General features: G+C 33.9%; 1 protein-coding gene across 1 annotated transcript in view; it reads right to left on the reverse strand.

Moving 5' to 3' along the window:
- Positions 1-4850: 4850 nt before the first annotated feature.
- The window catches only part of LOC100368091 (uncharacterized), a 34120-nt gene continuing 13386 nt past the window's right edge, over positions 4851-25584 (reverse strand). Inside the window, exons 14-27 of the mRNA XM_085492870.1 lie at positions 20764-20836; positions 18823-19182; positions 18335-18400; positions 17823-17896; positions 16968-17091; positions 15826-15883; positions 15492-15574; positions 13772-13880; positions 10673-10797; positions 10276-10434; positions 10057-10089; positions 6790-7847; positions 5790-5963; positions 4851-5199 (exon numbers count right to left, since the gene is read on the reverse strand). Coding sequence (XP_085348996.1) covers positions 4956-5199; positions 5790-5963; positions 6790-7847; positions 10057-10089; positions 10276-10434; positions 10673-10797; positions 13772-13880; positions 15492-15574; positions 15826-15883; positions 16968-17091; positions 17823-17896; positions 18335-18400; positions 18823-19182; positions 20764-20836 — 2740 coding nt within the window. The 3' untranslated portion in view covers positions 4851-4955. The remainder of the gene's footprint in view (positions 5200-5789; positions 5964-6789; positions 7848-10056; positions 10090-10275; positions 10435-10672; positions 10798-13771; positions 13881-15491; positions 15575-15825; positions 15884-16967; positions 17092-17822; positions 17897-18334; positions 18401-18822; positions 19183-20763; positions 20837-25584) is intronic.

The raw sequence follows: 25584 nt of genomic DNA on the forward strand, positions 1-25584 counted from the left end.
TTTTTTGTATGTTGGTAAAAACATAAATTTCTTGAAGAATACTTTGTGATATATGGAGCTCTTTGCAATAGAATTTATCCAGAAGATTTACTAAACTCTTTGACCTTGCATTTGCATGACTTTTACATATGTTACAATATAAAAAGCAATTCAAAAAAACTTTTTTTTTTTGTAAACTGTTTTCTTTTTTGTGACAGCACGTAGCTTGCTATTCTTAAATGTAAGGATGGGGTGTGGGTGGGTGGGTGGGTGGGGGTGATCTGCCCAGTGATCAGTGAAAGTTACACTGGGTGTCAAAGAAGTGTTTTACTGATAATGTAAAAACAAATCTGTGAAATTGTTTTATTACAATCTGTACTCAGGAATAAAAACCAGACGATTGTATCTGGCCATGACATTGACACACAGTGTGCCTAAACTTGACTTTGGGGCTCTCAGGAAAGATACGTTAATGTAAAATGAGTGTACTTTTAATATCTTGACCTCAGAGTGTGCACACCACTTCTGTCCACTTGTTTTTCATCAGTGTGCTGCCAGTCGGCATTAAAGCACTTTGCAATTTGTTTTGATTTTTATTATTCAGCAGTCTGAGAATATTGATAAAAATGCAGCCAGTTGCAATATTTGCTCTCAGATCAGATATTGAGGAAAAGAAATTAGACTGTCATTATATATGCCTGCTCTGAAGGCTTGAAACAAGGATTTTTTTCTTTCTTTTATTTTGAGGCTACAGCACCTTTTGTCAGAAATGTTAATTATAAAATGGTGTATAGATTTTGATACTAGTAACATGGTAATTGTTGTTGTTCTCCTCCTCCTCTTTGGGGGTGGGGTGGGGTGTTCAGTGCTGCTGTTTATTTACTACCAAACTCTAGCTCGTTTATATTATTATTTTGTATATATGTTTTTTGTGAAGGAAAGTGTTAAAAAGGAGAGCAGAAATTCAAATACTGTGCGTCACTGTCGGACCAAGAGCTTCAGATAGGGTTAAAACAAACTGACTGCTTTAGAATGCTCGGGATGGCGATGACTTAAATTATATATATTTGTGGTAACCTTTTGATATTTCTAGCTGTTCAGGATTATGTCCTGTCTCAACATTACTAGTCACAATAGTGTATTTTTCAAAGGTCTTTTTGCCTCCCATCAATAAATTATATATTTAACCTTAAAAACTTTGTCTTGTCTCTGTTTGTATACAGCTTACGATAACATAAATATGTAGGAGAACATACGAGTAATTTTCTTTTATTTGCAGCATAGAGTGCATTTCAAACTCAAGCAAAATAATTGTGGATTGCAGATCTTGTTTCCATGGAAATTGCACTTGTATCTGGCACTTACAAAAAACAAGCAGCCTGTCGGCTGAGATAGCTCCGCTGTTAGCAATGCACATGGCAATTAAAGAACAGAAGATATCATTAGAAAATGAACAAATCTGAGAGGTCCACATGTAGTACCTATATGTATAATATATCAAAGCAATCGGACTTGCGGTTTTCAACAAGAAGTCGAAAATATCACTTTTTACCAAAAATTACAAAAATATTCATCAAAATTAGAGAATTAAAGATATCATTATGAAATGAACAAATCTGAGAGAGGTCCACATGTAGTACCTATATATGTAATATCAAAGCAATTGGACTTGCGGTTTTCAACAAGAAGTCGAAAATATCACTTTTTACCAAAAATTACAAAAATATTCATCAAAATTAGAGAATTAAAGATATCATTATGAAATGAACAAATCTGAGAGAGGTCCACATGTAGTACCTATATATGTAATATCAAAGCAATTGGACTTGCGGTTTTCAACAAGAAGTCGAAAATATCACTTTTTACCAAAAATTACAAAAATATTCACCGAAATTAGAGAATTAAAGATATCATTACAAAATGAACAAATCTGAGAGAGGGTCACATGTAGTACCTATATATGTAATATCAAAGCAATTGGACTTGCGGTTTTCAACAAGAAGTCAAAAATATCACTTTTTACCAAAAATTACAAAAATATTCACCAATATTAGAGAATTAAAGATATCATTACAAAATGAACAAATCTGAGAGAGGGTCACATGTAGTACCTATATATGTAATATCAAAGCAATTGGACTTGCGGTTTTCAACAAGAAGTCGAAAATATCACTTTTTACCAAAAATGACAAAAATATTCACCAAAATTAGAGAATTGAAGATATCATTACAAAATGAACAAATCTGAGAGAGGTCGACATGTAGTACTTATATATGTAATATCAAAGCAATTGGACTTGCGGTTTTCAACAAGAAGTCGAAAATATCACTTTTTACCAAAAATGACAAAAATATTCACCAAAATTAGAGAATTAAAGATATCATTACAAAATGAACAAATCTGAGAGAGGTCCACATGTAGTACCTATATATGTAATATCAAAGCAATTGCACTTGCGGTTTTCAACAAGAAGTCGAAAATATCACTTTTTACTAAAAATGACAAAAATATTCACCAAAATTAGAGAATTGAAGATATCATCATGAAATGAACAAATCTGAGAGAGGTCCACATGTAGTACCTATATATGTAATATCAAAGCAATTGCACTTGCGGTTTTCAACAAGAAGTCGAAAATATCACTTTTTACTAAAAATGACAAAAATATTCACCAAAATTAGAGAATTGAAGATATCAACATGAAATGAACAAATCTAAGAGAGGTCTACCCAAGGTACATATACACCAAGTATCAAAGCATTCAGGCTTGTAGTTTTCAAGAAGAAGTCGAAAAAGTAAAACATTGACACGGACGACGATGGACGACGACGGACAATCACTCATATGATAAGCTCCGCTCGACAAAGTCGACAGCGGAGCTAAAAAGATCCATGGGGCTTCAATCATTCCATTATGCATCAGTTTCTGATTGTTCAGGTTTTGACCAATAAAATTCAATATGGCCAACAAGAATGAGGGCAATAGCTGTAGAAACATCAATATTTTCCATTGAAATGAACTGAGGTACCATCTTTTTTTTAGTGCAAAAAGTTGGATTACAATCAAATTTTCTCCCATCAGTAATGTATTTCCTTGGAAACCAGAATGTTGTATTAGGTCTATCAAAATAAGTATACTAAATGTACACCGATACACTACTTAAAATTTCACTCTCAGTGCAAAATAGGCATTCCCTTAATCTTTAAATATGTTTGTAACGATATCATTTAAAAGCTTTCCAATGTTATTCAATTGGCCAATAGAAACCCCTCGTGTCAGTTTTAATTGTGAAATTTATAAAAAATAATAGAGAAAATATGCAAAATAGTTTGATGGCTTCATACTTCAAGATCTGAACAAGTCATACACATGTAACAATGGCCACAAACCATTAGTCTACCCATGTGAGCTCGAACAAATCTACAAGTTATCCATCAAAATAAAGGTGTACAAATGTCAGATATATTTCAGCAATCTTTGTTTTTGCTTACAGTGCTGTGTGGGTAGAGTACAATTGCATTGAGTGCTGATCCTACTTGACACAAGAAATGATAAAATTACTTCCTTCTATGTATTTATATGAATATACCTTAATGAAAAGTGCTCTAATAACACAGGGTCACTTTGCAGCAGAGATCATAATCCAATGCTGTGAATTTAGACTGGTGAGAAATTATGTGCTCTAGTGTAACGGCTGAGAATTATTTTATTATCAAGGCTATAGTGGCCTAAACTTGACATGTTCAAACCAGGTCAAGCTCAATAACAAGGTGAGACCAGGTCAAGTTCAGTGGTATTTATATCATAGAGGTCCCCACTTTCTTAATCAAACCACAACTTTACTCCTATTTTTTTTAAATTCAATCTATTTAAAATTTAATATAAACTATTTGTGAGATCAAGATCTTCATCAAGTAGGCATGCATGGCAGACAACACTTAAATTTTAAATATTTTAGTTTTTCTTGGAATATAATAATCATTGCTGTACAAACATTTAGAATAGATCTGAAAGAGTATTACTTATTATTATAACTTATTACTTTAACAAATTTCCAACAGCTGAATGTACAATTCATTAATAGTGATCTAACAATTGCTTCATTTAATTTGTATTCATTTTGTGAATAGCCCAGCTATAGAATCGGTTCCACTCAATGTTCTTGAAACTACACATAGTACAGATGGGTGATTTCTATGAAATATATTCTCATCCTGACATTATAATAACCAGTAGAAAGACGTGTCTACATACATGCTTTACTTTCATCATATATATTCTAAACACAGAAATAGTTTGTTACAAAACTCTCACGAGAGAACTCATTCACTGAAATGCATGGAAAGATCCACCACAGCGTTTATATAGTCGCAACTGGGGGGATTCAGTTCGGCATAAAACAAAGAAGTTGGATCACCCACAGGGGAGGGAAACATGTACAGAGATGGCATTTATAGAGCAATAAATGAGTACCCATAAAAAAAATTATTATCTATTATTACATAAAACCTAAATTGTGCAGGGATAGTTAATGGGGAAGAATTGGACTGCATTTACAAGTTGTGTACACTTTATACCAGTACTGACCATAAATAATTTAGAGTGAGCTAAAAACATGGTAACATGTGACTTTGTGCTTTATAAATTAATGTCTCACTATTGATCTGCAACACTTTAATTCTGATAGCTGAATTGAGTGTTAAAGGTTAGATTAATATTATGGGTTTGGCGAGTCCAACAGAGGACAGTGACACAGGTATAATATTAGATACTATTGATATATCTGTTTGATAGATAATAAAAAAAAAATGGCACAGCAGTAAAAAACATAAGTTCCAAAATGTCTTACAATCTTAATAAATATTTAATCAATTAGTTAATTTTAATCAATACATATTATTTTAATGTTTTAAATAATTAGATATATTATACCAATATATATTATGTATATTTCATGGCAAATAATTTACAAAAGTTACTGTTTCTTTTTAACCGGTGTGACGGTCTTGAGGAATTTTTTCCACATGTTGGGTTTTTCTGAAGAGCCTGGGGCAGCCGAGGAAGGGCTTGTGTTTTCCATGATATGCAGTGGATAGTTTGCCCCGTATGGTGCTGTGGCTTCATCTCTATCATGAGTAACAGCATCAAGGCTGCACAACCAGAACATCATTTCTGGGTTGTCTCTGGCTTGGAATATATACTGGGCTCCTGAGGGTTGTCTGACGGGAAAACAAATGGAGAAAATGAAATCATTTATTTAACAATCATGGTTAATTTATGATGTAGATGTGAAATTTATGATCCACTCAAACTAAACAAGTGGCTAGAGCAGAACTATAAGCATATTTTGATGCCCATAAACATAAATCTACAAAGCAGTGAAATATCCACTTAATCTCTCACAATTATAATTGATAAGCAGATCCATAAAAAATTACTAATTTTTGTCCTTGGAGTATAAAATATTTGCGGAAACTAGTAAAAAAAAAAAGATGTCAGTAAATATTGTTCATGGATTTTATCATTAAAATGCATATATTCGTTAAAAAAATGAATTTGTAAATATCTTGGGATATTGATGTGCCTCCAATGTTTAGATTGTCAACCATTTCAAATATGCGGAATGCCATATTTCATTTTGATCAATTATGGATATTTTAATTTTTGTAGTAGACCTTCTACCATATGCAATTATTAATGGATTAACAATGCAGCTCCATGCACTGCAAAAATTGTTTTTTCATATTACATTTAACTACAATAAATCACAAATAAAAATAAAATAAAAATGCCCCATTATACAAAATACCTGATCCTAAACACATGCTTCTTCTTGGTATAGTCGCCAGCCACTGTAATCTGTGCGTGCGTCAGATCCATCGGGGGTTCGCAATTTAAAGAGGTTCCCATGTTCCTGTTGTACTGGTCTTCATAGAAGTGAAGCAACTTTCCTTGCTGAACAACATATACATTCTGCCATGTCCTGTAGCATGTGAGTGCATCAAATCAATAAATCTCTATTAGTCAGTCATGGTCTGTAGCTGTTTTACAGTCTCACATGTGTATTTTGGTTAGTCTAGTGTATTTATCAGCAAAAGAATAAATCATCAAATGATGTTCTTTAAAAAAATCCCATGACCTTTCTGGATGCCAAACCGGTTACTATTTATTAATTAGAAAATGAAAGCTATATATTGGAGCATATAACCATATAAAGTGTTTGCTCTATTGGCAGCTGCCTCTAGTATAATTAATCCAAAACTGCATTTCTTGTACATATAAGATCATTAAAATATGACTATATTTTTTGACATCAGATTATCTTGCCATTTTTACAATATAGTTTTACTTTGTGCTGTTCAGAAAACCCACATATGGTCACCAAACTACCTTTTTGTACACAAAATGGCTAATTACCATTCATGAACATTTTGATTTTCACAATTGGTTCCCATGGGAAATTGACATATGTAGTTATTAGATGGGCAATTACGGTTGTCAGGAATTATTAGGGAATTATGATGATTACAATTTATCTTTTAAAAAAATAACGCTTTAACATGGAAATATTTCCAAAAATACAATTTTTTCAGCTGGTTATCCCTAAAAACATATTTTGTAATGGGTGAAAACTTGTGTCCAATAATTATGCAACACTTTTGAAACAAACAGTTGTGATGAATTGTTTATCCTTATTTAATCTAGATTGAATATCCATGAATGACCTTAAACAACATATATTGTAAATTTATTGAAGGTTTGCTCTCAATATGAACTCGAACTATAGACTCTAGGATCTATGCACTCACCTGTTTTTTGACCTGATGATGTAAGACTCCATCTCTTGTTTACGTAATAGTTCTCCCTCAGCATCGATGTAGCTCAGCTGACTAGACGTCTGACTTACAATTGACACACCATCTGCTGTTTGGTTTTCACTTTCTGTGGTTGGGTTATCATTGGAATTAAATGCAAATGGAGGTGAGAATGGCAATTTATCATTATCTACTTCATCATCAGCTGTGAAGACTTGTCTGTGAATCCAGTCTTCGGCAGCAGCTTGAACCTCTTTCTCATCAGCACCGCTGTGTCTTCGCCTCATCTTCCTAAACCCTGGCTTGACGTCATTTTCTTTGACTTGTGGCGGCTGGTGACACCTTCTTTGGGCAGAGTAAGCCCACTTAGCTACTTTCAAAACTCCATTATCTGTTTCACTTTTTTGACCATATTCATTAATTATTTTTTCAAACTTACTGGCATCGAAACTGAGCTTTCTGACTCCCTTCTTCTTCTCGTCTTTATCTCTTTCAGTAGCGCACTCTAAATCTTCAGCTGGTCTCACATTTTCTTTTTCTCCACCATAAAGTGAATATCGAGGTCTGTGGTGTCTCAACCCCTCTTTGAGTCCTAGCACTTTCCCTCCATGGTAACTCTTACGACGAGTAGATTGGATTAAAGGCTGTCGTTCTCCTCTACGAAGTCTCTCTTTCGAAACATCTGTCTGCAATTCATCAGAGCCATTGCCTGCATTGCTCCTTGAAGGTGGTTCATAAACTTCTTTCAGTTTAGAATGCTTGTCAGCTTGAACACTTCTCAGAATCTGCAAAGGAGTTGAGTTTCGTTTTGAAGCATAATAAGACTCTTTTACCTCATCTTTTTGAAGGAAACAGTGTTCTCTCTCATCGTCCTGTTGAGGGGATGATGAGATTAAATGAGGCATGGTGTAGTATGCATTTATTTCATCCTCAATGAATTTATCAATATCACTATGAATGGGTGTTATAAAATTGCCATGGTCCAATCCCTCTTCTGCATCATATGACTTGTTAGCAACACCACTGATTTTCTTAATGAGTTTCTTCTTATGCTGCAGAGGGAAGATGGAAATTAAAAACACAATTTAAATCAACTAAAAAAATATACAAAAAATCCGATTTTAATAAGCCATTGTTATACATCTGGCACCAAAAACAATATAATTTACCGGGTATTGTTCTATAAAAAAGGATGCATTTGCATTTGTTTAAAGGGTATTTGCAACTATTCCAGTGTTTGAAATTTGCAGCACATTCATCAGCTTCCCTTAATTTAGATCAGGCGTAGTATAACGATGAAAAAAAATCATGTCAATGAACCCAGACCATAGTCCATTTTTGTGTTATGATTACTAATGATTTTAAACATTGTCGCTATGTGTTGCTATAAGATTGCTATGTGTAAGGTGTATTTTTGTGATAACCTCATATTATTAGCCCCCACTGGGAGGGGGCTTGTAGTTTCGCCTTTGTCAGTAAATTGTGATTTCTCGGAGATGGCTGGACCGTTTTTTTTTTTTGTAACTTGGTACACAAACATAGTGGTCAATCGTACATGTGTACATCAATTTATTTTCCCGTACAATCAAATATGGCTGACCGGCGGCCATTTTTAATGCCAAAATTCAGTCCTTGTGTGTCCATCGACATTTCTCGGAAATGGCTTGACCGATTTTGTTGAGAGGTGTTACAAAGACAAATAGACCACCCATACATATGCACGTTGTTTTACCTTTTTGAAATGATCAAATATGGCCAACTGGCAGCCATTTTGATTGTTAATCATGGCTTTTGTCTGTCCATTGATATTTCTCAGAGATGCCTTGACTAATTTCAATGATACTAGGTACAAAGACACAGTGAGGAGGTATACATATTCACATGGATTTATTTCCTGATTTGATCAAATATGGCTGCCTGGCGGTCATTTTGAATGTCAAAATCCTGTAAAATTCAATTTTTAGGGTGTGTCCATCATCATTTCTCAGTGATGCCTGTACTGATTTTGCCGAGACTTGGTACAAAGACAGAGTGACCACTGGTCCAGATGCACATTGATTTATTTTTTCAAGGAATCAATTAATTAGCTCATTTGCATATTTAATTATTAATTTTAATTCTTGTTAATATCTTGTGAACTGATAGTCCAAATCAGACCAAACTTGGTAGAGACTTGATTTGTCAATATAAGATATGTGCTATGCAATATTGAGTTTCAACTTAATTAATGAGCTAATTTGAATATTTAATTAATTTTGAATTTTTGTTAATATCTTGTTCATGTATTTGCTATTAAATATTGACTCAATTGAATTTCCATATTCAATTGATTGTGAATTTTTGTTAAAATTGATGCAAATTGTCCTTTGAGTAACATACTTTTGTTTTTCAACTTAATCTTCCTACCCGATTTTATACATATACATTCAAACTTTATAATTCATAGCCAACTATAATCACATCTGACAAGTGGGGGCTGTGTCATCTTCAGATGACTTGTTTTTTTTTAAAAAACTTGCAGGTAAGTGTGCTGTACGTTGCCAAAAAGACATAAAATATTAGTTACAGTGTAACAATCCATTGAGAATGTCTCAGCCTCCTCAGCCATGACAATTGGATTGGATCATTACAACATAGATCAACTTTCATTGATGTTCTTGAACACAATTTTCCGTAAACCAAGTTTTGACCCAATTTGACAGTGAAAATTTCAGATATAAGCAGAAATGTTCGAAAAAGACAATAACAAAAGATTTCCAATTTTGTAATCACGTCTGCACATAACCTCACAGCATCTATGTACCAAATTTTATTGATGTCTGATAATTGTTTGTTGAGATATCAGTGGAACAGACTTACACACACACACATACATATACACAGACAAACTAACCACAAAGACTCCCATTGTGTGCTTCACACAGGAGTAAAAAACATGTATTTTTGACGTACACAATGGCAGTCGGTTGCCAAATTTTCTAAAAAAATCAGAAAAATGATAGATGTATGTCAATAGGTGTTACAAATACTCTAAGATCTCAAATCGGCCAGCACAACTTGGAGATAATATATATAATGCTCTAAACATGTAAAATGTAGGTTTTTAGGTTATTTTTATGACAAATATGGTCGCATATGTATGCCATCATGTGACAACTATGTACTAAGTCTGGGTAAAATCAGTCAATGAACTTCTGAGATAATGCGATGAATGAATAAACGCACGAAACCCAAACCGTATAAATAAAAAATTGTTGGTACCTTCAAGTCTTTTTTTACTTCTGCAATCTTTTTCTAAAAGAAAAAGAAGAAAATATACAATAATGATTTGCATCTATCAATTTATTAATTTGATAGGTTTAATAAACTGTAATGAAATATTTTTACTGCTGTAAGCAGGATAACATCCACTCCATTATATTTTCTTGTGATTCTCTCAAACATCATAGGATATATTCAGCTAAGAAAACAAATACTAACACTTTTGCTGAAGACGTGACTACTGAGAGTTTTGATTTCATTGCATAAGGTCTCTCGCTCATTGGCCAGCTCAGAAATGTTGTCGTTAAGTGCTTGCACCACTGTCTGCATGTCCCGGTCGTTATCCTCAAATTCTTCACACTTTTTCATTAGCTCAATCTGTCAAGACACAAGTATTGCATACTCCTCTTGGGTCTTATAAAAGTTAAATAATAGGCCCTACAATTACAATTAGGTTAAAGCGAGGGAGTTGTCACCTGCGCATGCGTCAGATGGCCATATCGTGTCATTGTTTACAAACAAGTGTCCACCCCCATGAGCCTTTGCGTTTTTAGCACCCATCAGCATATATATATATATATATATACTTGTACAATTATATTTTTTGCAGACCTACCCGAGTTTCTGACAACTTTGATATTTCATTTTGATTTCTTTTCAATGTTGTATGGCAATAATTAAGCTGGTCCTGCTGTGATTTGACCACCTCCTCTGTCTCCTTGAGGACATTGTGTAAAATTACTGGGGGGAGGAAGTAAATGCAGAAGAATTAATTATATGTGGGAGACATGAGTGAGTTTCGCCATATGGTGTTTTATTACTACCGTGATATTTTGTGATACATGTGATATAGATTCAAATGGGTGCCAAATACAGACATGCACCCAAATTTCACAGTAATTTCCAGCTTGATCTTTTCTCTCTATTAAAAAGCACTGTGAATTTTCCTCGACCATTAACAGAGTCAAGTGGATTATTAATGGAATTTTTCACCTGTAGGTTACAGTATGATGACAGTTATTACTAATACTTGACACAACTGGAATGCAGTGAGGCCAGCTGCTGATAGAGGTGCAATTTATTTGATAGGATAATATATGTTTGAGATTGATTCTGAAATGCTTTTTGAACAAAGTCCATATTAAATGCATTATATAGGTCTGGGAAGTCCGGCTGTGGAAATCTGCTATTTTGTGATAACAGGTATGAATTCAACCTTTCATGATCCAAACAGCTGTGGTACACTGTACAATTCAAAAGTAAATACAGGTGTACACAAATTTAATTTTGTAATCTCCTGTAGACATGAACACTCTATCAACACATATAGGAAATAACAACAACAACAACAACAACAACAACATTAATAATAATAATAAATTATGGAAAAAAGTGATATTTTATAAATAGTATAAGTTTGAGAGCCTCTCTGCTGTACATATAGTGAGTTAAATTCTTAATATTGTCTGTATCTCTACTTGAAAGTGAATATGTGAATAGATTTTTACTGTCTTTCAATTTTGATGAAATTTTTATTTTATAGTGTCATATTTCTGACAAGTCAATAAAACAGTCCTCATCTTCTATTAAATTTTCAATACATCTTTAGCATATTCTGTCATTTTTTTAATCATGTATAATGTATATACCAAACTTTAACAAAAACTGACAATATGTCCGACATACCTGATGCATGTGTCCCACACAAAATACAAGGTATATACAAAGATTGAACAGATTCTGTCCAAACTCCAGAAGGCAAGTGGACGAATGGATGAAGACTGAATTATAAGATATTGACTATTTGCCATGGTTATTAGTTTTCCCATAATGTTCTTGCTATATCACAACTATGCAAGTTTATTTGGTTGTTGCCGTGGCAATTACAATTGTTATCAAATCTCATGGAGATCAACCCATAGAATCAAAACAATTGTTAGCAAAATATTCGCTAACAAAATATAGACTTGAAAATATTGTCACAATATGAACAAACCTGACAGGCCCACCTGAGGTACCTACATACGGAATATCAAAGTAATTAGCCTGGTAGTTTTCAAGAAGAAGCCTCAAATAGAATTGTTGATAGACGATGGGCAGATGACGAACAATCACCTATATGAACTGATACTTTTAAATTGGTTTCTATAGTGAAATTATTTCTTCATACAAAATGTATCTCAAAATGTTGCTCAATCACATGAATCCTAATATTGTTATAATTTGTACATATATATCTATAATTTAGCAATTTTTCAGGGTGATAATAGTTTTCCAGTATAAACAATAGGATTTTCTCTCCCATAATGCAATGCATATATGTGCAGTAACATGCTCAGTAATTGAAATGTTTATGCTAATCCATAAGTGTGACCTACACATATCTCCAATAGTAGCACACATAAATCAACAGGTCATTATTTATGATATTGCAATTAGGGGAAATGTTAGAATGTGGATCAAATTATAAACCCCTGTTTTGAGCTTTGTTTAACGAGACTAACAATTTACTGAACAGGATTGCTAGATCATTGAAATATGTCATATTCTGATCACATTCTCTGTAATTTACATATTGAAGGATATGAATTTTCAGAGAGCAATTACGATATACCTCCACTACAAATCCTGGTGACCTGTGCAACTTCAATGTGCTCCTAATAACTATTACTTTTTTTGATGCGCTATTATACTTTATAACATATAGCCATGAAAAATACAATGCAAACATTTCAAAGTGGCTTGGATGATGAACACCACTGTATATTAAGTAAAGCACAACAAAAACACTATAGACTCAATCATTTCTATTACAAAATGTCCAACTGTGCTTGACACTAAGTTCACTCATTATCATAACAGATACTACAGTAATAACTTGATTGCTTTCCGTGCAGAGGGTATGTTACATATTCAGAAAGTCTGACTCAGCATCATGTAGTTAACACATTATTGGTCAAATAATTATATTTGTTTTGAGTGGAACTAATGTGTTAATAATTCATTTAATATTAATGTGAAAGCACTGGCATCAACTGACGATATTTCAGAATGTTTACTAGTATAATAAGTACTAGTATAATAAAAAAAGCAATAGACCATGCAGTAGCAGGTGATATTCTGTTACAATACGCCAGTAGCCTTGTTCGTAGTTGGTTCATGATGTGCATCGGATCCTGCATTCTCTAATTACATCATATGACTTCCATACAGCTTCCATACTGCCTTACTAAAATTTGCACATTATCTTTGTTAGGCTTTTTAATTAATTGCATAGTTACAAATGTTCAAAAAAATTGTGCAACAATAGTTTTGTTTTGTAATTGGAATTTCTTTCTCATATTGCATTGCACATATGCTCGCTCAGCGGTGCAAATTGTTAATTCAGCACAAACTTTCTTAATTTGTAATTGATGAAGGAAACTACAATTTATTTGTTTATAAAAAAAGCTGGTAGTTGCATGAATAAAGTATTGTATTCATGTAAAATATAAAATTCTATTCTATTCACATACTGTGTACCATACAGTAAACACACATTTATAAATTCTAACAATAATAACGCAGCTCAGAAGGGAAAAAACAAAACAAAAAAAAAACGTTTTATATTTCAGATTTGCATATATATGCTTTGTCAGTATTGTCATCTGAATAATACAATGCATGCCAGCATCATCATTAAAAGTTTACAAAAAAAATAATAAAAAAGACTAACCATATTCTTCATCCAAAATAGCATTTTTATTGATGCTGTCAGTCAGTTTGCGAGTCAATGTACGGATCTCATTATCTTTCTGTTTGCTTTGTTCTGATAGCTCACGGATCTGTGGAACAAAAACAAAACACCAATTGTCAGGCTAGAATAGTTTGCTGTTTGCAGCATGATAGGGTTACTAAGAGGACAATAAACAAGGATAACACCTTTGTAGTTTATACCAGTATAATATATTTCACTGAATTTATTTATTTTGACTAATGTCCAATTGAAATGAACCATTATATTTCAATTTGTTGATGATTTGACCATTTTGGGAAGCTCAAATGGACAAAATGTTGTCACAATCGCAGCAACGTACAAAAATGTATGCCTCGCGAAATGAAATGTTCACTGCTAACAAATTAAGCATTTTGCTACAGTACATATCATATTTATAATCAGATATCCTGAACTTAGTTACTTATTTAAGAAACTGCCAAAATGATAAACACATTTATGTTAATGTTTTCATACCCACATTTCACAATAAATTATTTTAGAAAAAGGCAAAGTAACTTAGTATTAAAGTGTTGTTTCATTCTTTAGTTTAATCACATTTTTCCTGCCAAAATTTTGCCTATTTTTATTTTTTCTTCTCTGATTATTGGATAATTTTGGACAAAAACTTCCTATTAGTTACAAGTCTTGATAACATTTTTGGGAAAAAATATGAACTAAATTCAGGCGATTTTGTTGTTAACAGATTCAAAGAGGTGACAATGGTGCTTAAATGTTTAACAGGATAGTGTCAGTTTGATTATGATAATATTGAAATAGCACTGCCCAGTAACAGCTCTGATTATAGACGCATGAATTGTTTTAGATCATGCTTCATCACCAAGCTGTCGTACACGCTATAAATAATATTAATTTCAAGTACAAATATTTATAAGCCTAAATGTAAGTTCAAGGCTCAATTGACTGTGACAAGAGAATATATATCCTTTTACATGTATAAACATTTTTTGGATAATAAAGAATTGTTTGAACAAATATACAAAGGAAAGGAACATAATCAAATCAAACTGTTGACATGCAGCTCTGAGGCCCTATATAGTTATCTCATGTACTGATGGAACACAGGGAAAAAAAATTAACTGTGTATCTCCTGCAGGCACTGCAGAAACGTACTGGCTGTCGAATTACATGGGGCTACAGAGAAACCTCTATGTAATCATAGTCTAAAAAGATTTAATCTTATTGTATATGGTGGAAATAATAAATTATACAGTGGTAGTTTTCTAGATTTACATCACAGTATTAAATGGCATATTTTTTCAAGTCCAAATCATCTAATTAATTACTAGAATACTAATAGATGTGACTTGAAGAGACTCTAGGCACTAAAGGCATTTTTTATTTATTTAAATAACATATTACCATAAAAATAATTTACATAATATACGGAGTGCAAAAATAATTTCATTAATAACTGCAGATTCTATTGAGTGCTCCCATGAGGTCACCTCACAACATCCTCGTTTTATATGCATCAATGGATATCATAAAATTGAAAAAAAAAATCTTCAAGCTTTTGATTAACACATGTTTGAGTCGGCAATCGACACCTGACGGATGTGTCATGTGCTGTTCATAATCCTTGGATTAGAGTGCATCAGGGAGTACAGACTTGCATCACTGTGAATGGGCAAGGCTATTGACTGTATATATTAATTACCTGTCCATTCAATGAGATTGAGGTCTGTAGTTTTGCATGGTAATCATGAATTATTCTCTGCTGCTCTTCTTTATCTTTTGATACTGAAATGATAAAATGCACACAAAAAAAAAATGTCAAGGACAGTAACAGACATATTGATTTCACTTTGTTAGTCTTTGTACAAAAATGATTTGCCATGCCTGTATAACCACTATCATGTCTCATTCACTGATGAATAATCAGTTATAATATAAGATAATTACTAAAACTATGATGACAACCGTGATGATGGCAATGACTAGTAAAATGAGGATAATAAGAACAATGCTGAAGACATATTTAGAGTGCCTACCTTGCACTTTAAGTTCTTCATTCTCCATACTTATTATCCTGTATTTATCTAGTAGTTCCTGAATGAAAAACAAAAATGGGTGAATTCATGACTGAGTTGAATTTAACAAGCAGCATCAGTATCTATTGTGTTTCAACAAATTTCAAAAAAGTTTAAACTGGATCAGGGTCAATGATCAGTGAGTTCATCCAAGTACACCCTTTTTGCTGTTGATGGATATGTGGATTAGCTGGCATGTGAAGCATAGTGACTGCCATATATCCCCAGAGTCATGCAAGTAATCATTCAGTTGCATACTTCTATAAACTACAAATCTATTGGGGCATGTCATTCTTTTATGGGTTTATAAACATAAATACTGAATGTCAAATTTTAAATTTACAGTTGAGACCTATACCTGTCAAACCAGAACAATTTTGTGATTTGACGTATCTATTAGAGTGAAAGACATCATTCCACATTATGAGAACTATTTTACTTGAGTAAAAATAAATGTACTTTTTTTTTGTGGGAAAATATTATGTTATATGCATCAATTACCACTGGAATAAAAATTGATGCTATTTTAGACTGTAAATAGTTAGTGATTTTTTCAAGACTTTGAGTTCTAATGACTGTGATCAGTCATCACATATCCACCTCTTAGAACGCAAGTAGGACCATGGTTAGGAAAATGAATTGTTAAATTCATTTTTTACATTGCCTAATAACAGCTTTTAATTATGGATATGCTCAATTTGTGTTGGAACACCCATAATTTGGGAACAAATTTGTTCATTTGAAAAATCTTGTAAATTTCTAGTAGTCCAGTTGGAGAATGGTAGCCAATGAGCCAATGATTAGATATGGTAGTTTGTGTACCTTGGGCTACTGTTTATTTCAAGCTATGGATATGACTATATTTCCTTATACACAATAGCTAAAATACATGCTATATTTCAAATCGAGCACAGTCTGAACTGTAGGTTTTCAACAGCCTTGACAGGCAGAATACAGACTACACCAGTATCCTTGAAATATAAATTGCTTCTACTGACATGGAACAATTCTAGTGATAAGGTCAATGACTTCTCACAGGTGTGAAGGATTATTTGCAATAGCGCCCTCATACACCACACCTCAGGTATCGTATTTATTATCACCTCAAAGTTTTCTCTCCTGATTCTGTCCGTCTCTCGTAAGGCATCTCGTTCATGTATGCAGTCTATTAGTCTCTCGTCTAATTTAAAGAACTCTGCTTTGAGAGTAGCACAAGATTCACACGCCCTGGAGACAAGATGACACATAGCTATGGTTATGTCCTAACATGCATGGAAACATACACTGAACTTACACAACTGTATACAAAGGTTGAAATGCAACACGAAGCTCAACAGAATAACATAAAGATTAGTCAATAGTTTTCAGTTCTCCTTTTTGAATTCATACATAAAATGATAATAATTTTGAGTAGAAATGTCTGTGAGGATTCTAATATAATCCTGATGCAGTGCAGTATTTGATACAACTATTATGTATACTGGTACATCAATTTTGAAGCAGAGTAAAATTTAAAAGCAGGGTTTATGTCACCCTTTTAAGAGTGATTTGATTTGTAGTGCCATTTTACAGTATATGAGTGTACCAGTGTTATGAGTCACTACCTCATAGGCATTAAATGCCATTGCTACTTATGAAGGCAGAGCCACAAATATTTGCAGTCACAAAAGGGTGGCTTAAGAAAAGCACCCCCACACATAATTGTGTAAATTCCTTTTTTTATTGTAGGCTCAACAGATAGGTTTATAAGATAGCGCCCTCACACACGAGTGTGCACATTTCGTTTTATTGCTTTTCATTTATTCATAGATTCACAAACAAAGCTTATAAAGCTACAAGTAGCATTATAACTTCAATTTACATTTAAAAATACTCAAACAAACAGGTCAATAGCTATAATAATACTCCAGTACAGTCAATCCCTCAGACAAAAACAAACCAAAACAATTATTACTTACTCTGTCTTGTACTGAAAGCTTTCCTGCTCTTCGGCAAGCTCTTCCATTTTGGCTGTCAAGTTTCTATTTATTAACTACAACAGGAGTAGTAGTAATTTATTAGTTCACAAAAATACTTGTGCAGCCATATACATCCTCCTATATGTAAGTTATAAAATTGCTTGTGAACGTCTAGGAATTCAGAATGGCTGTTAGAAATTGCGTAAAAAATGAAAGGGCCTGTATATGCACCACCTTTTGAGAGAAAAACTGTCAATAAATAAGTTTACAAAAAATTCCTGTTTGAGTGACATACTTTATCAATTCTTTTAAAACAATTTTTTTTTTTAAAAACTAGATTTTGTAAACAATAGTGTTCAGTTGTGAGCATCAGATACATGACTGCCTCATAAATGCATGTAATATATTCAAATAGTAACTGGACAAGTAATTAATATGAGTATTTGGTATTTTGGTAACGTTCTGTTTCAAAACTTAGACAACAAATATAAAGCACAGTAACTAAATAATACCTGTAATTCCTCCATCGCTGCACCTTGTTCATCAATAATATTTTGAGCATCTTCCAATTCTTGTTCCTGAAAATGCATATATATAAAATAAATAGAATAAACTATTTACAGCTTCAAAATCATCCAAGTACATGTTAAGTTTTTTGGGGACTGGAAGATGTGGTTGGAGGCAACAAGGATGTACAACTGTACGAAGTGGAAGTGAGAACAGTTTTTATGATGATTTCTATACAGACAGTAGTATTTGCTCTGTTAGTGTTAGAAGGTCATCTCCAGTGGAAATGCATATAAACCAACATCTATTGTATACTGAATCATTTACTAAGTGCATGTGCTACTAATAAAGCAAATATCAGTTGTGTATTTTATGTGGAAGAGGTAGTGAAAGGTTGTTACTGTCACCCTCTCCTATTTCCATGATAATTAAGGTATCACTGATACATGTACAAGCCATTAAAAAAAGAGGTAGCACCAGTTAAATTATTTACCCTTTGCTTCAGTCTGTGATCAGATGATGTCTTCCACTGCTTTATTTGTAAAGCTTTTTGATGCAATTCTGATGTCAGTCCTGGTAAACTCTCCGACCTTGCAATTATAAGTGGCGATATAACTTCCAATTCCTCTTCATCCTGCTCCAATTCTTCGTCAGTATACTCTTTCAGTCTTTCATCCCCATTCACTTCATTACAGTGCTCTTCATCATCTGCAACATCTTCATCTTCTTGGTTCTCCTCTTCAGTGTCTTCACTGTTGTTTTCATACTCTTCTTTATGCTCTTCCCCCTGAACACTTTCTGGCAAACAATTGTCGTTGTTTTCTTCGTTGCAAGGCTCTTCCTTACCCACATCCTGTGAAACATTAAGAGAGTAGATAATGGTCAAATTATTGATAAACACCTAAAACCTAATATGATGTAGGTATATGTTAAGAATGTAGAGCAGAATTCTCTTCAGTGTACAGAGAGGGTTATATATAAACTACAGAAACCGGAGAGTGAATATGGTCCAAACGATAATATGAACAAGTCATTGTCAATGACACGTCCCCGTTCCGTTCATATTTGAGTGACATATACATTCAAAGCAGATCATGACCGAAATGCACCTGCATATGTACAACACATTGTGCTAAATCTGAACAAAATCCATCCATGCATGACTGAGATCCGGTTCTGGAATTGTGAAAATACGTGATTTTGATGCATTTTCGGCCTTAAAATGGCCATCATTCCGCTATTGTTAAGCAGATCATGAAACAAATGTACATATCTATTTGTGACATGATGTACCATGTGTGTGTGAAGTTTGAACTTGATCAATCCAGACATGTCTTGGATACGGATCCAGAACTGAATTCTTTAACAAAATGGCCGCCAGTCGGCCATTTCGAACTTGATCCGAAAAAAAAAAGACGTGCATCAAGGTCCTATTATGTTTAATGTATGTACCAAATTTGAATGAAATCCGTCCATGCATAACTGAGATCCGGGTCCGGAATGGTGAAAATGTGCGATTTCAATGCATTTTCGGCCTTAAAGCGGCCGCCATTTGGCTATCGTTAATGAGATCATGAAACAAATGCACATACATATTTGTGACATGATGTACCTGGTGTGTGTGAAGTTTGAACTCGATCAATCCAAGCATGTCTCAGATACGGATCCAGAACTGAATTCTTTAAAACAAAATGGCCACCAGTCGGCCATTTCGAACCCGATCCAAAAAAAAAAAAAAAGACGTGCATCAAGGTCCTATTATGTTTAATGTATGTACCAAATTTGAACAAAATCCGTCCATGCATAACTGAGATCCGGGTCCGGAATGGTGAAAATGTGCGATTTTGATGCATTTTCGGCCTTAAAATGGCCGCTATTCGGCTATCGTTAATCGGATCATGAAAAAAATGCATGTGCATATGTCCCATATAATGTGTGATGTATGAGTGAAGTTTGAACTTAATTGGTCAATGCATGTTCGAGATACAGGTGATCACAGACGGACGGACGGATGGACGGACGGACGCACACAGGGCAAAACATAAGTCCCCGTTTTCGGACTGCGTCCGAACGGGGACTAACAAATTACAAATTTGAAGGATTGCCATATTTAGAAATGAAACAAAATTCAAAAAATATGGTAAACATGTTTTTGGAGCATGTATCTGGCAGTGTTATGCCATAGTTTGAAAACAATACTGCAGAAACTGTACAAGGAGACAATTTTGGGGCAAACAGTACCAGTTTTAGTGTTGTTTTTGTGCATTCCTTTGGTCAGTGCTAAATGGTAGAAGCGGCCGAGACAAACATACAAATCAACACACAAACAAGGCAAGAATATTCCAATCTAGCTTCAAGCTTGAACCAATATATCTATACCGATGGATAATATAACTGTAACACCATTATAACAACCAAGGCAGATATGACTTACAGCAAGTGATGGTACCACAGCTGTGTCTCCACTTCCTAGTTCTGCCATCAATTTCAGTTCAAATAACGTTATTCTGAAAAAAGAATATTAAAAAAACAGCAATAATACTTTGATCTTCAAAATAAACTGGGTATATAAAATACATTATGTCGTTGATAAGATTCGTGAAAATAAGGTTAAGCAAATCTGTTAGACTACGAAGTAAGTTTATAAATTAACAGACGTAATCCACTGCTTTAGAGGCCATTTTTTCGTTAGAATCATGGAGATCAACTTGAGCAATTCTGTGTTTGAATTGTATGTAAACAAACATTTTATTGTACACGCGTCGTGTCGGCTACGACAGGACGTAGCGCGACAACCAAACATATTGTCATTTTCTTTATTATTACACATATTTGATATATCATGTTACAAGAATGAAAAAAAAAATATAGGGTCACCGTTCCGAGAAAATCGATCAATAAAATACAATGAAAATAACATGTTCTGTCTTCTTTTTTGCATCACGATTCTATTGCAGCCAAACTAAATCATATTTTCCGCTAGCATGCGCTTCTTTTAAACATTCGCTACTATCATGGCTGATTGTATTCCGACAGACCATGGACTCCGGTCTTGAGCGACGTCGTCTGCTGACGACGGGACTGTCTGCCACGAGAACACTCGAGTTCGCAGTGCAATTTCAATCTGAGTACCAAAAATACTAATGACATCAGCTGACCTTAAAACGTATATTACAAATTCGTCTAAACGATCTCAAATCGTTTGTGTAATTTTAGCTGAATCACAGTCACTCGACTTTGACAGAATGTGGCTGAAGTACGAAACCTCAACATTTTCACCCCCATAAGCGCAAAGCAATGTCATTGAACTTTCACGCTGTTCATGTAAAGAAGTTGAATATCTAGTTTAATTCCCTTCTAATTAGTTCCTTTACTAAAACTGAAATGTACTCACCACGTTCGGCAAAATTGTTCGAAAAAAAACAACATTTCAACCTTTCCGACACGCCGCACGAGAATGTAGAAAATCAGACTTATCCGCGCGTGAAAAAAAGTTGCGTTGTCGCATTCACTGGCTCAACGTCACCACAGGTGGCGCTATTTAGTATATGAATATTAAACTTGAAGTGTGCGATGAACTTTGTAAGCCTACATAGCTGCCTGTGAATTCCCATAATTTGTGGTCCAAAGCCTACAATTTTTAAAATGACGAGAATATGTACACAGCGCATAACTATCAACACCCATACCAGCCTGAGACACATATTTTACATCATCCAGTACATTTCATATGAGCATAATAGAAACAACCCAGCTCATTTCAGATTCCATATCACTTGAAGATTAAAATTATGCCCAGTTCTTGCCGATTGCTGACATCTGTGTCATCAGCACCACACGAAGTCAACACTAGTAGTAGTTCCGCGAAATAACAACAAAAAGTCAACGGTCTTGAGCATACTAGTATTCATACCGCTAGCTAATAAAAATAAGCCCTTACGGGGGAAAAAATAACTCAACATAAGATAGTGATTAGTGATATAAGATTGTACATGGCATACTGGGGTTGTACACTATCTTTATTTTTTGAGACCTTTCTTTTAAGTTAGCAGTATTACATTTTTCAGAGAATGGGATTAGCGTTAATATATCAAGATGCGAATAATAGGTCATATGAGTAATCTCAACTTGTTTTATTGACCTAAGAAGATACGTTTTGTTTATTTAATGGTAACTACAATATAAATGCAGGCTATCTAGTACTACAGTAACAATAAAACAAATATTCAAAGAATAGAGGCAATTATCGGAACATATTGTTTTCTAGTATTAACTATAGGACATTACAACAGTCTCGTGTAGTGCTAATATTGGTTTCAAAACAAATCATTTCAGTCATGTGCGCTTTACTGATCATTCAAGTATTGCGATAGACTAACTGTGATTCTCGGGTTGTGATTGAAGACATATTTTTGATGATACGATGAATTAAAAACAGAAATCAGGTTGACTAAATGTTAATATTATTTGATTATTTAAAGCGCGGTGGTCGTCGCGTAGCGCGTGTTCGAATTTCATGTAAATAAACCATGTATTTTACACGCATTGTATACGTCGCTATGAGTCCCATATCGAACAGGACGCGGCACTACGACCGCCGCCCTTTAAATAAATCCACATTTACCGGGACTGTTTCAAATAACTATGTTTAATATGTGTACGATGACACGAACACGCATGTGGTGGCGTACACAGTCTAAGGAAATTGGCAAAACACTTAATATACAGAAAAACGGTTTTAGCAGTTTAGCAGCTCTTATTGGCCACTTAAGCTATTTTGATATTTAATACGTTGCGTCGTCGTTCGTCGCCCCGCAACGTATACCACGACCAAGAGAGCTGCATAACCTGCAGCAATACTTAGGGATGGTTGTTGAGACTCCCCTGAACAGTGCAACAAGATCACCCTAGCTATGTATCCTCGGGGCGGAGCTACGTCACAAGACGTTCCACGTTGCTAAGACGCGCACCACTGTGTGAACTGGTGTAGAACGGTGGTCGAAGAGCCGCTGAAAATATCTAAATTCGAGAATCGAATCCTGGACAACCAAATATATATATGTTGGACATCCTCCAAAGAGTGCTAACTGCCCTCTATGGTGGAAAGGAGAACACCTGAATTTACCAAAGAACCGATCTTACTGCATGATACGGACTTGTCTGAATAAACTGGTAATTCTGAACACGATAATGCTGTCAGCTGGTCTACAAGTGATAATAAAATAAATTGACGTTGTACGTAATAAATTACATAATGTAAACCTCTTTAATTTTTATGAGAATTAAAAATGGCAAGTTACTTGTGGAAACTACTCGATACCAGTTTCCAAATTGGACATTTTATATGCAGTGTGTAATCTCACCCATTATTAGTGAATATTTTTTCAAAATTTGGCTGAAAACTAATTTTATAATTACTATAAAAATTTTGTTTAAATTCCAGGATAAGCACTTAAATTGTCTTACTGACATTTGTATACTCATTGTTATTCTATATAAGTTTACACCTCCACAATGTTTTAGTATATGAATGCATACATAGATGTATTTTCTGTTTTATTTTTTTGCATGTTGTTAAATTTCTCAGTAACAAGGCTTTATTTTTTAATTATTTATATACTTCATTTGTTTTAGGTAATTATGTACATGCCCCTTTATATATTATATAATAGTTTCTGCTTTTGATATCTTTTAGTTGTATTTGATTAGCGATAGTCCAACTTTGCTTCCTTTGTAACAAACATTGCATCTAATCTGTGCTCACGTCTTGAGTTCTAGACAGAGTTTCTGGAAATGATTGTATCTCAATTTTGTAGCCTTCCTTGTTACCTTTATTCTTCACAACGAAGAGTAAAATTTCTGAAACTCTGAAAATTAATTCTTTTTTCCCATTAGATTTGTGTGATTCTCAAAGAATTGTGAGTGAGATCATTGATCGGAGAGAAGAAATTAAATAACATTTTATTCCATGTATAACCTTGTTTCTCATCTGCACGAGACTTTGGTACTTTGATCATGATACTCGCACACAAATTCAAATTGGATTTGTTATGCGACAGACGTTAAAAAAATGAAGATAAAAATAATATTTTTTAGCAGTTGTCGGGCGCGAAAAATTACGCTGAAATAAAATTTTATTTTTATTTCATTTTCGGCTCCTGTTCATTCGGCAGGTTCGCGAAACAAGGGATAATAAATGTTTGGCCTTACTGTGACCAACTCAGATACCACAATTAGCATGTTCTAATGTACCGGTATAAATATTAGAGCCGTATTCACTTTAAATGTACAAGACATATACTAAAATCAAATTGATGAGATTTAACATTGAAATCAAGATTTGAACATTATCAGAACAGAAAATGTTCAGTCATTGGAATCACAGTATTCTTAGCTAAAATAATGACATGGATGGAATTCTGAAATTCAGAAAAATGCATTGTAATGAAGGCTCATCAGTACATGTATGTACTGTCATGTCTTTTTATGCTGCTTTTAACAATAAAACGCTTGTCACATATTTCACACTCATAAGGCTTTGCATCGGCATACAGACAGCGATTACCTAGTCATTTTGAATGTAACAATTAAAATTGAACTCTGATCGAACTGAGCGTTGCATCTTTTTTTATGAACAATTATTTTGAAAATAGGAGAGGTGAACATTTAAATGTTTGTTTTCAAAAAAAAAAAAATAGTAATACACGATTTCATATCGCAACAATTCAATGGTGTGTTACGTTCTAGTTCTTTATAAAGAAAGTTTATTACATTTACATCGTAAGAAGGCGCACAAGACTGGGTCTCCAACATGCGCTTTTGGTTACCAGTCAGTAAAGGGAAGTCCCAGTTTTCCCAAGTTAGTTTGCATACAAATTTACCAAATAGAGCATTACTTGGCTCATTTGGAAACTAAAATGGCCACCAACTGGTCAAATGATATTGACTACAAGGACACATTGATGTGTATACGTTTAACAATTATGTCACTGTAACACCTTTTAATAAAATCACTCAAGGTAGGTCTGCTGAAGAACTTGGAATGAGTGGAACTCAAAACACTCGTCCCATTTCTGGGCTACATCTGAATTGGGACTAACAAAAGACTGCAGCAAAGTTATAAAGGCAAAACAAATTAATTTTAATAATGGGCATTTGAATATACGTTATACATTATCACAAAAATCAAGCACATAACTACCCATAAATTTTTTATTCATAATTAAACTCCAATTTAGTTCATTAAAGGCATCCT

Source organism: Saccoglossus kowalevskii, chromosome 2 (genome assembly GCF_978046115.1).
Source record: "Saccoglossus kowalevskii chromosome 2, keSacKowa6.1, whole genome shotgun sequence".
Classification (NCBI taxonomy): domain Eukaryota; kingdom Metazoa; phylum Hemichordata; class Enteropneusta; family Harrimaniidae; genus Saccoglossus; species Saccoglossus kowalevskii.